Consider the following 12,677-nt stretch of genomic DNA (forward strand, 5'->3'; position numbering starts at 1 on the left):
CCTATCCTATCCTATCCTATCCTATGATTTTCTTCTCTCCTACTGTATTCTAAATTATTCTATTTTATTAAAAACTGACTTCCTAAATTGATTTTACAACCCACTAATGGATGTAACTAGATGTTGAAAAATACTGCTGTAGATAATAATTTGTGTATGATTTATATGCTAATTATAAGTGTTTCATGCATTCTTATTAAAGCAGGCTCTTTAGATCTCTCTTTGGCAATTTTTAAATTATCTGTTCCTAGAATGGATGAAAGTATTTTCATGTATGATATAGCACATCTCACATAATTTCTGGAATGTAATGTTTTATTGTTGAGCCTCCTAATTTACAACATGTCTTTTGAAATTTACTTATAAAATTTTGTCACAGGGAGCAACAATGTTAACCTAATCATTATTCGCTTATTTTCATTTTTTAAAATAAACGAGTATAAATAACTGTCTCTTGAGTTAGGATCAGGGATATCATAAAAACATCACTAGTGAGACATATTTTAGTATTAATACTGATGCAAAAATGAAATAAGAGACCAAATATTTATATATAGCACTATATATATTTTTATATATTGTATACTCATATCAAAACTTGCCATTTCTCTTAAGAAGCTGATAAGTTGCTTTCTAATTTTATAAATTACATCACACCTGTGAAAATATGGACAACTATTTTATATTTTTGCTGCTATATAAGACATTTAATGTTTATACAGAGAGCTGAAAAATTACAGAGGTGATGCAATGGGAATTGATGAACATTTTCACCTGAATTTCCACTGGCCTTTTTCAGCCAGAATCATCTTGATATTCTCTGAATATTCTTTTAGAAATGAATATGGTATCTGTTTCTTCAATAAATACACATACACACATTATAGGTATATGTGTATATACATTTATACAAGTGTATGTATATATACACATATATACACACATGTATATAGTCTACATATGTATATATATTTCTGTGTGCACTTATACACACATGCACACATAATGTCCTTTGGTTTATTTTTAGACCATTAATGTGAAATTAATTTTCAATGATTTCCATTTATTTTTTCTTGAAATCTAAACTGGTTTAAAAAGACCTTTGCAACAAGTAATAAATTTCTTTAAAAAAATCATATTATTACACTTTAAAGCATGATATAGAGAAGGTCACAAGGTGTTAGAGAAGACAGAAATCCATGCCAATATGGGAGAAAAGAAAGCAAATGGGGTTTTCAGATTTCTCTCTTAAAGTGGCCACCTTCAGGGACTTGAACCTAGTGCTCTGTGTTGCTGGCTTGAAGGAAAGGTGCTCCAGGCTACAAAGCATTTCTTGGGAATGGATGTGCATTGGGACTGGGGGTGAGAAGCCAATTCTGGGTAGGTCACTTTGGTAATGTCTAGTTGGGAATGGAGTGGTGACTTTTGGGATTGACTGTAACCTTTGGGTTGCATGTTAAATGGTCTCAGGGACTGCTTAGTTGCCGAGAAGGTAACTGTGTACTTTCCTAACAGAGGTCTTCTCTCACCTCCTTCGGCCTCAGGTTCCTCTGGGATGAATTGCTTGGTCCTCTCTTGGCAGAAGAGGCTCCATACAACTGGAGAACTATGTGAAGATAGCGCTCGCATCTTTTTTCCCCCAACACATTAATGACATCAAACTGTGGCGGAGTATGAGATTTCTCTTCCATTATATTACTTGGAAATCAAAGCCCACCTCTATGTGTGTAAAGCTGTAAAAAAAAAAAAAAATATTCCTGTCGCCTCTCACTCAGATCAGATTGAGAAACCTCAAAGTGACTTAGGAAAAGGGACATTCTTGTTCTAAAAGCTAGTAAACTACTCCTCACCAGATGTGTTGCCAGGCTTGTCTTAATTTTTTTTCTCTTTTGGATAGCTGTGTGAGGAGCCCTAGACAACTGGGGCTGGGATGAACTCTACACAAACTGAGAAAAATTTGGGCTGCTCTAGCAGATTTTAACATAACTCAGAGCAGCAGCTGGTGAGAGCACAGCCACGCTCTAAGTTTTATATTCGCCATGCTGGCTGAGTAGAGTGAATTATCTTGGCATTGGTAGTAAAATATCCAGCACTCATACTTCCTGGATCTCTTTCCCCATGCAGTAACTAGGGCTCTCTATGAATGGCATCTTTTGAATCACACCACCTTAATCTACATCCCTGGCAAATCTCGCTAAATTCAAAACATTGCTCCCCAAAGGATTTACAGCACAGTGTCTCCTGTGCTTTCAGAGATGTGGTGCTCACCCCCTGTCCTCAGCTTTGATTTTCTCGTTACGTAACAACCCCTCGTTTGAGACCGTGGACAATTGTTCTTGGAGTCACTCTATGTGGCTTTTAAAATACGTTCTTTTCTCTTCTAAGAAATAAAAAAAAACAACTGAGGCGAAAGCTGTCCCAGTTTTGTTTTTTGTTTCGTTTTGTTTTGTTTTGCAGGATACCACCCATTTGAATGACAGAAATAAAGAATTTAGAGTCACACATAGGACATGGATGTTGTTGGGAACGCTATATTTGGGGCATAGAGTAAAAAAGATTGTTTCCATTGTAATGAAAATAATCATTGACAGTGAGCAAAGCTTCAGATTAAGAAGACGGAATTGCCCGTACAGGTGATGGAATTGCTAGGTGCCTGCCTGAAACGTGGAGCGAGGACAGAGGCGGAGCCGGGGAGGGAGGGCGGCGGGGAAGGCGGATGTGCAGCGCTAGTTCTTGTTAAGGATGCTTTTCAGGCTTCTCTCCACGGCTTCATCCAGCTCTTCCTCCAGCTCCTCTTTCTTGGACATGGCCAGCTTGGACTGGTAATCCCGCACCACTTGATCGATGTACGGGGCGCTCTGAGTGCCATGCAGCATCAGGGTCCACTCCTTCAGCACCCCCTTCTGCGGGGCGCTGCCGACAAATCCCAGCTCCAGGGTCCAGGTGCCTCGGGCGTCTTCCCCCCACGTGTGAGTGGTCATGAAAGGCCACTTGTCAAAGCCCACCTTGGAGTCGTCATCCCTTGGACGCCGGCTCAGCAAAATGGACTTGGTGCCCATAGGGGAAGTCATGTTGATGTTCAGATCTCCTCTCCTGGTTGCGTTGACCGTGATGACAGCCTGGACATGCTCCAGGTAGCGGACAAAATTTTCCTTCCCCTCACAGGCATCGGTTGTGAGTGTCAGCACCAACTTGCCAGTGGATGGTATTTTCCTGAGGGCAGAGTGAAGAGGAGATAGGATAAGCAGTGGTGGCTGCACCTTACAGGGGATTTTGAGGGCAGCTTCAGGTAGCAGAAAGGGCAAGGGCTTTGGGGTTGATCAGACAGACCTGGATTTAGTCCCACACTGGCTGTGGGAGTCTGAGTAAGTTACTTATCTCTTTTTTTTTGTCTTTTGAGACAGGGTCCCACTCTGTTGCCCAGGCTGGAGTGCAGTGGTGTGATCTCAGCTCACTGCAACCTCCAGCTCCTAGGTTCAAGTGATTCTCATGCCTCAGCCTCCCCAGTAGCCAGGGTTACAGGCATGTGCCACCAAGCCTGGCTAATTTTTTGTATTTTTAGTAGAGACAGAGTTTCACCATGTTGGCCAGGCTGGTCTTGAACTCCTGGCCTCAAGTGATCCAGCTGCCTTGGCTTCCCAAAGTGCTGGGATTACAGGTGTGAGCCACCATGCCTGGCTGTGAGCAAGTTACTTATGCTTGGAACCTTCTGTGTGGAAGGAGAATGTAGCAGATGCTGTGATGTCCCTCCTGAGTCTCCTAAGTCCCTTCTGAGTTCACCTGCAGCTGACGCTCCCTTGCACTTCCACTGCTTCCCACCCCAGACACGAGAATCTCCCCGCGTTCCCCTGGGCTTCCTCCCACCTCCACGGAAGCCTGCACAGCCTGTGTGCAGGGTGGCCCAAAGGTGGCAGGGTTTTAACCTTTGAGGGGTAACGCTCTCCCAATGACTGACAGGTTTTTACCTCGGCTTCTCTATTCCTCAGCGTGACAACTCAGTGTCCCTAGTGGGACTGAGCTCAGCTGCCCACAGTGGCAACTCGCTCATTAATGCACTCTTCATTGGCTTTTCTTCCCTTCCTTATTTTACATCCCCACTTCCTCACTTGTGTTACCTGGGATCATCTCTCAAAAAACTGTCAGCACCCAAGTCTTGTCTCAGGTTGGACTTTTGGGACAACCCAGACTGAGGCAGGAACTCATAATGCCTTTCTTTCAGAGTACTTTGATAAATAGAGGCTGTTGCTAATATGACTGCCATTACTACCATTAAGAAAAGCTGGGCCGGGCGCCGTGGCTCACGCCTGTAATCCCAGCACTTTGGGAGGCAGAGGCGGGCGGATCAAGAGGTCAGGAGATCGAGACCATCATGGCTAACATGGTGAAACCCGTCTCTACTAAAAATACGAAAAATTAGCCAGGCTTGGTGGCGGGCGCCTGTAGTCCCAGCTACTCGGGAGGCTGAGGCAGGAGAATGGCGTGAACCCGGGAGGCGGAGCTTGCAGTGAGCCGAGATGGAGAATGGCGTGAACCCGGGAGGCGGAGCTTGCAGTGAGCCGAGATCACGCCACTGAACTCCAGCCTGGGCGACAGAGCGAGACTCTGCCTCAAAAAAAAAAAAAAAAAAAAAAAAAGAAAAGAAAAGCTGAAAATGGGTAAATTAATTCCAGCGAAAGGCAGTCCAATGAACGATCAGGAGACTTTGGGGCACTGGCGAGAGTTGGAGCGAGGTTAAGCCTAAGTACTCTCTAGGCTGTCCTTATAGGCAATCTCCTTTCTGGAGATGGCCTTCTTGGAGTGGCAGAAGCTCAAACGTTCCTGCACTAGAAAGAAGGAAAAAAGGAAACCGCATTTGAGGATTGCATGGTGTAACAGAAAGACTCCAGAGAATAAACCCATTTAGATTAGAATTCTGCTTCTATGTTTACTGCTCATGAGAGCTTGGGCAGGTTATTTAAGTATTCGAAGTTTCACTGTCATTGTGGATGGTTCTTTTTTTTTTTTTTTTTTTTGAGACAGAGTCTTGCTCTGTCGCCCAGGCTGGAGTGCAGTGGCGCCATCTCGGCTCACTGCAAGCTCCGCCTCCCGGGTTCATGCCATTCTCCTGCCTCAGCCTCCCGAGTAGCTGGGACTACAGGCGCCCGCCACCACGCCCGGCTAATTTTTTATGTTTTTAGTAGAGACGGGGTTTCACCGTGTTAGCCATGATGGTCTCCTGACCTCATGATCCATCTGCCTCGGCCTCCCAAAGTACTGGGATTACAGGCGTGAGCCACCGTGCCTGGCCGGATGGTTCTTGTGTGGTTAAATAAGACCATGTATAAAATACCAGGCACAGGGGTCGCTCCGCCCCCAGGGAGAGCAGGTGCTACCATGGAGGAGTACCATCGCCACTGCGACGAGGTTGGCCTCAATGCTGAGGAAGCCCATAATATTGTCAAAGAGTGTGCAGATGGGGTTTTAGGTGGTGAAGATTGTAATTACAACAACATCAACCAGTGGACCGCAAGCATAGCGGAATAATCGTTAACACATCTGGTTAAGTTGGGAAAAGCTTATAAATGTATTGTGAACTGTGCAGTGGTCCAGAAGAGCGCATATGGCTTTCGCACAGCAGCTCCTGTTTTTGGGATACCACACCTGATGGAACCTGTACCGTAAGATGGGAGAACTGGACCATGAACTGTATTGTCGATGTTTTTGCCATTGCTGTTGTTCTTTAACTGACTAAAAATGTTGGGTTAAAGCCATTAACTTAAGAATTTGTCAGTGTATCCTTTCAAAAATAGTTATTTATTAGTCTGCTAAATGACAAGTATGCAATATACTTTAAAGCTATCAACAAAAACTGAATATTATAAGCAAGCAATATCATAGTAATTGGCAGGTTATCTCATATTCTATGCAGCACCATTTAAATACACAAAATTTAATGCTAGCAAAAAATAAATGCAGAAATATGCCATGACATGAAAATGCAATCTTACATTTACACTCGCTTTTCACTAATATTTTGTACCTAAGGTGATGGGGAACTCCATTCAGATAATAAAATTCTCTTTCAGCTAGAGAAGTTAACAGGAATAAATATATGAACAAATAAGCTGCAAGGATAAATGTGGAGAAAATGATGAGAATTAGCTAATATCTTTTCATTTTTTAAAACTTTCTTCCCCTCACTTAGTTGTACATAATGTTTAGTGGAAAGTAATTTTTAAAAATTTTTTTATCAACTAATAGCATAGTAACAACTATGATTAACTTGCTTACTTTTTCTGAGGATTAGTAAATCAATTTTTTTTAATTTCAAATTTTTGGATTTATACTTGAGGGTGAATTAAATCTGGTAAACTGAATTTCCCAGTTAAATAAAATTAGTTGCAGTATATGATGAACAGTATATGACTCAAACAGCTGCCTTACAATTCATTCCATGTGGAACAAACATTTATCAGATGCCTATTATAGGCATATGTCTCTGCTAAGCACTATAGTTATCAATTTGCTGTGCAAATGCTAAGTTCCTTCTAGCAATTGTTCAGTGGAAGACAAGTATTAATATTTGGAGAAGGAAAAAAAAGCAGTTGTTTTACAAGGGAGGAAAAAAATGAGTCTGGTTACACATATAGAAGTAAGCAAAATGAAAAGCACTTATTGCTTTCTGACAGAATGATAGATGTAATTTTAAGAGTTGCTCCTAGTAAGTTAAAAGTGCATATAAAATATGCAACTCTTAGTTAAAGGCCTTATTATCAGTCTTATCTATACAAGTAGTAAATTTTGTCATTGTTTTAATTACAACCATCTGTAAATAATTTTGAAGACTTATTATGTGGGGTTCGAATTGAGTGGAATAAAGTATAGATTAAAAGTATACAATCATTAGCAGGTTATCTCAGGGCTTATGAAATGTAATTAAATTTATTAAGAAAATAGATAAAAATTAGGGTACACAGCTGGCCACCAAATGCGAAGTCAATCTGCTACTTAACTCTGCAAACAAAATCAGTTTTGCATATTACCACTAACACTAATATGTATAGAGAGTGGAACCCATAACTCATTGAATTTTGGAGAGGAATAAACTTAGTGTTAATACTGACGATATTAAGGCAATATTCTTGTAGGAATACCATGTGCATGTTTGATATTTTGCCAAATAACAATAATTAATACTTGTTAAATGTTTAATAATAATATTAACAAAATAAAGGAGTTTAATGCAGTGATCTTTGTTTTTGGCACATCAAAACTTCTCAGTCATTATTCATGTTTCTTTATGCTGCTGGCTTTTGTGCCCTTGAAGATTATAATAGTGACCAGCATATATATGCAGACTTGTTTTTTATTATTGTTGTTTAAGCCTGATTTAAGAAAAAAAATTCATACCTCGTGAACTTGCTATCTGCTCTGGTTCTAGTTAAAATATAATAAATATTATCTTCCTATGCTGAAAAATAAATAAATAAATAAATAAAATAAAATGCCAGGCACAATGCTTGGCACATGTACTGGCCCATTGCCTATGCAAATATCCTTCTGGGAGGAGCCAAGATGGCCGAATAGGAGCAGCTCAGGTCTACAGCTCCCAGCGTGAGCGACGCAGAAGACAAGTGATTTCTGCATTTCCAACTGAGGTACCGGGTTCATCTCACTGGGGACTGCCAGTCAGTAGGTGCAAGACAGTGGGTGCAGCGCACCGTGCGTCAGCCGAAGCAGGGCGAGGCATCGCCTCACCCGGGAAGCGCAAGGGGTCATGGAATTCCCTTTCCTAGTCAAAGACAGTGGTGACAGACGGCACCTGGAAAATTGGGTCACTCCTATCCTAATACTGTACTTTTCCAATGGGCTTAAAAAACAGCACACCAGGAGATTATATCCTGCACCTGGCTTGGAGGGTCCTATGCCCACGGAGTCTTGCTCATTGCTAGCACAGCAGTCCAAGATCAAACTGCAAGGCGACAGCGAGGCTGGGGGAGGGGTGCCCGCCATTGCCGAGTTAGTTGTTTGATTAGGTAAACAAAGCAGCCGGGAAGCTCGAACTAGGTGGAGCCCACCACAGCTCAAGGAGGCCTGCCTGCCTCTGTAGGCTCCACCTCTGGGGGCAGGGCACAGTCAAACAAAAAGACAGCAGTAACCTCTGCAGACTTAAATGTCCCTCTCTGACAGCTTTGAAGAGAGTAGTGGTCCTCCCAGCATGCAGCTTGAGATCTGAGATCCAGCAGACTGCCTCCTCAAGTGGATTCCTGACCCCCAAGTAGCCTAACTGGGAGGCACCCCCCAGTAGGGGGGCACTGACACCTCACACGGCCGGGTACTCATCTGAGACAAAACTTCCAGAGGAATGATCAGGCAGCAGCATCTGCGGTTCACCAATATCCGTTGTTCTGCAGCCACCACTGCTGATACCCAGGCAAACAGGGTCTGGAGTGGACCTCTAGCAAACTCCAACAGACCTGCAGCTGAGGGTCCTGTCTGTTAGAAGGAAAACTAACAAACAAAAAGGATATCCATACCAATAACCCATCTGTACGTCACCATCATCAAAGACCAAAGGTAGATAAAACCACAAAGATGGGAAAAAAACAGAGCAGAAAAACTGGAAACTCTAAAAATCAGAGTGCCTCTCCTCCTCCAAAGGAACGCAGCGCCTCACCAGCAATGGAACAAAGCTGGATGGAGAATGACTTTGATGAGTTGAGAGAAGAAGGCTTCAGATGATCAAACTACTCTGAGCTACAGGCGGAAATTCGAACCAATGGCAAAGAAGTTAAAAGCTTTGAAAAATAATTAGATGAATGGATAACTACAATAACCAATGCAGAGAAGTCCTTAAAGGACCTGATGGAGCTGAAAACCAAGGCACAAGAGCTACGTGACGAATGCAGAAGCCTCACTAGCCGATGCAATCAACTGGAAGAAAGAGTATTAGCGATGGAAGATGAAATGAAGCGAGAAGAGAAGTTTAGAGAAAAAAGAATAAAAAGAAACGAACAAAGCCTCCAAGAAATAAGGGACTATGTGAAAAGACCAAATCTACGTCTGATTGATGTATGTGAAAGTGACGGGGAGAATGGAACCAAGTTGGAAAACACTCTGCAGGTTATTATCCAGGAGAACTTCCCCAATCTAGCAAGGCAGGCCAACATTCAAATTCAGGAAATACAGAGAACACCACAAAGATACTCCTCAAGAAAAGCAACTCCAAGACACATAATTGTCAGATTCACCAAAGCTGAAATGAAGGAAAAAATGTTAAGGGCAGCCAGAGAGAAAGGTTGGGTTACCCACAAAGGGAAGCCCATCAGACTAACAGCTGATCTCTCGGCAGAAACTCTACAAGCCAGAAGAGAGTGGGGACCAATATTCAACATTCTTCATGAATTTAGAAGGAAAACTAACAAACAAAAAGGATATCCATACCAATAACCCATCTGTACGTCACCATCATCAAAGACCAAAGGTAGATAAAACCACAAAGATGGGAAAAAAGCAGAGCAGAAAAACTGGAAACTCTAAAAATCAGAGTGCCTCTCCTCCTCCAAAGGAACGCAGCTCCTCACCAGCAATGGAACAAAGCTGGATGGAGAATGACTTTGATGAGTTGAGAGAAGAAGGCTTCAGACGATCAAACTACTCTGAGCTACAGGCGGAAATTCGAACCAATGGCAAAGAAGTTAAAAGCTTTGAAAAATAATTAGATGAATGGATAACTACAATAACCAATGCAGAGAAGTCCTTAAAGGACCTGATGGAGCTGAAAACCAAGGCACAAGAGCTACGTGACGAACATTCAATCCAGAATCTCATATCTAGCCAAACTAAGCTTCATGAGTGAAGGAGAAATAAAATACTTTACAGACAAGCAAATTCTGAGAGATTTTGTCACCACCAGGCCTGCCCTAAAAGAGCTCCTGAAGGAAGCACTAAACATGGAAAGGAACAACCAGTACCAGCCACTGCAAAATCATGCCAAATTGTAAAGACCATCAAGGCTAGGAAGAAACTGCATCAACTAATGAGCAAAATAACCAGCTAACATCATAATGACAGAATCAAATTCACACATAACAATATTAACTTTAAATGTAAATGGGCTAAATGCTCCAATTAAAAGACACAGACTGGCAAATTGGATAAAGAGTCAAGACCCATCAGTGTGCTGTATTCAGGAAACCCATCTCACGTGCAGAGACACACATAGGCTCAAAATAAAGGGATGGAGGAAGATCTACCGAGCAAATGGAAAACAAAAAAAGGCAGGGGTTGCAATCCTAGTCTCTGATAAAACAGACTTTAAACCAACAAAGATCAAAAGAGACAAAGAAGGCCATTACATAATGGTAAAGGGATCAATTCAACAAGAAGACCTAACTATCCTAAATATATATGCACCCAATACAGGAGCACCCAGATTCATAAAGCAAGTCCTGAGTGACCTACAAAGAGACTTAGACTCCCACACAATAATAATGGGAGACTTTAACACCCCACTGTCAACATTGGACAGATGAACGAGACAGAAAGTTAACAAGGATACCCAGGAATTGAACTCAGCTCTGCACCAAGCGGACCTAATAGACATCTATAGAACTCTTCACCCCAAATCAACAGAATATACATTCTTTTCAGCACCACACCACACCTACTCCAAAACTGACCACATAGTTGGAAGTAAAGCTCTCCTCAGCAAATGTAAAAGAACAGAAATTATAATAAACTGTCTCTCAGACCACAGTGCAATCAAACTAGAACTCAGGATTCAGAAACTCACTCAAAACCGCTCAACTACATGGAAACTGAACAATCTGCTCCTGAATGACTACTGGGTACATAATGAAATGAAGGTGAAAATAAAGATGTTCTTTGAAACCAACGAGAACAAAGACACAACATACCAGAATCTCTGGGGCACATTCAAAGCAGTGTGTAGAGGGAAATGCCCACAAGAGAAAGCAGGAAAGATCCAAAATCGACACCCTAACATCACAATTAAAAGAACAAGACAAGCAAGAGCAAACACATTCAAAAGCTAGCGGAAGACAAGAAATAGCTAAGATCAGAGCAGAACTGAAGGAAACAGAGACACAAAAAACCCTTCAAAAATTAATGAATCCAGGAGCTGGTTTTTTGAAAAGATCAACAAAATTGATAGACTGCTAGCAAGACTAATAAAGAAGAAAAGAGAGAAGAATCAAATAGATGCAATAAAAAATGATAAAGGGCATATCACCACTGATCCCACAGAAATACAAACTACCATCAGAGAATATTATAAACACTTCTACACACATAAACTAGAAAATCTAGAAGAAATGAATAAATTCCTCAACACATACATCCTTCCAAGACTAAACCAGGAAGAAGTTGAATCTCTGAATAGACCAATAACAGGCTCTGAAATTGAGGCAATAATCAATAGCTTACCAACCAAAAAAAGTCCAGGACCAGATGGATTCACAGCCGAATTCTATCAGAGGTACAAAGAGGAGCTGGTTCCATTCCTTCTGAAACTATTCCAATCAATAGAAAAAGAAGGAATCCTCCCTAACTCATTTTATGAGGCCAGCATCATCCTGATACCAAAATCTGGCAGAGACACAACCAAAAAAGAGAATTTTAGACCAACATCAATGCAAAAATCCTTAATAAAATACTGGCAAACTGAATCCAGCAGCACATCAAAAGGCTTATCCACCATGATCAAGTGGGCTTCATCCCTGGGATGCAAGGCTGGTTCAACATACTCAAATCAATAAATGTAATCCAACACATAAACAGAACCAAAGACAAAAACCACATGATTATCTCAATAGATGCAGAAAAGGCCTTTGACAAAATTCAACAACGCTTCATGCTAAAAACTCTCAATAGATTAGGTATTGATGGGATGTATCTCAAAATAATAAGCGCTATCTATGACAAACCCACAGCCAATATCATACTGAATGGGCAAAAACTGGAAGCATTCCCTTTGAAAATGGGCACAAGACAGGGATGCCCTCTCTCACCACTCCTATTCAACATAGTGTTGGAAGTGCTGGCCAGGGCAATCAGGCAGGAGAAGGAAATAAAGGGTATTCAATTAGGAAAAGAAGAAGTCAAATTGTCCCTGTTTGCAGATGACATGATTGTATATCTAGAAAACCCCATCATCTCAGCCCAAAATCTCCTCAAGCTGATAAGCAACTTCAGCAAAATCTCAGGATACAAAATCAATGTACAAAAATCACAAGCATTCTTATACACCAATAACAGACAAACAGAGAGCCAAATCATGAGTGAACTCCCATTCACAATTGCTTCAAAGAGAATAAAATACCTAGGAATCCAACTTACAAGGGATGTGAAGGACCTCTTCAAGGAGAACTACAAACCACTGCTCAATGAAATAAAAGAGGATACAAACAAATGGAAGAACATTCCATGCTCATGGGTAGGAAGAATCAATATCTTGAAAATGGCCATACTGGCCAAAGTAATTTATAGATTCAATGCCATCCCCATCAAGCTACCAATGACTTTCTTCACAGAATTGGAAAAAACTCCTTTAAAGTTCATATGGAACCAAAAAAGAGCCCACATCGCCAAGTCAATCCTAAGCCAAAAGAACAAAGCTGGAGGCATCACGCTACCTGACTTCAAACTATACTACAAGGCTACAGTAACCAAAACAG

General features: G+C 41.4%; 1 protein-coding gene and 1 pseudogene across 1 annotated transcript in view; one reads left to right on the top strand and one right to left on the bottom strand.

Annotated features, from left to right (window-relative positions):
- Nucleotides 1–1,638: 1,638 nt before the first annotated feature.
- PCSK2 (proprotein convertase subtilisin/kexin type 2) overlaps nucleotides 1,639–12,677 on the bottom strand; it is a 262,157-nt gene continuing 251,118 nt past the window's right edge. Inside the window, exon 12 of the mRNA XM_032142938.2 lies at nucleotides 1,639–3,213. Within this exon, the coding sequence (XP_031998829.1) occupies nucleotides 2,727–3,213 (487 nt within the window). The 3' untranslated portion in view covers nucleotides 1,639–2,726. The remainder of the gene's footprint in view (nucleotides 3,214–12,677) is intronic.
- Nucleotides 5,374–5,835, top strand: LOC116810116 (dynein light chain Tctex-type 3-like; annotated as a pseudogene).

This window comes from Hylobates moloch, unplaced genomic scaffold, assembly GCF_009828535.3.
Source record: "Hylobates moloch isolate HMO894 unplaced genomic scaffold, HMol_V3 SCAFFOLD_21, whole genome shotgun sequence".
NCBI lineage: Eukaryota > Metazoa > Chordata > Mammalia > Primates > Hylobatidae > Hylobates > Hylobates moloch.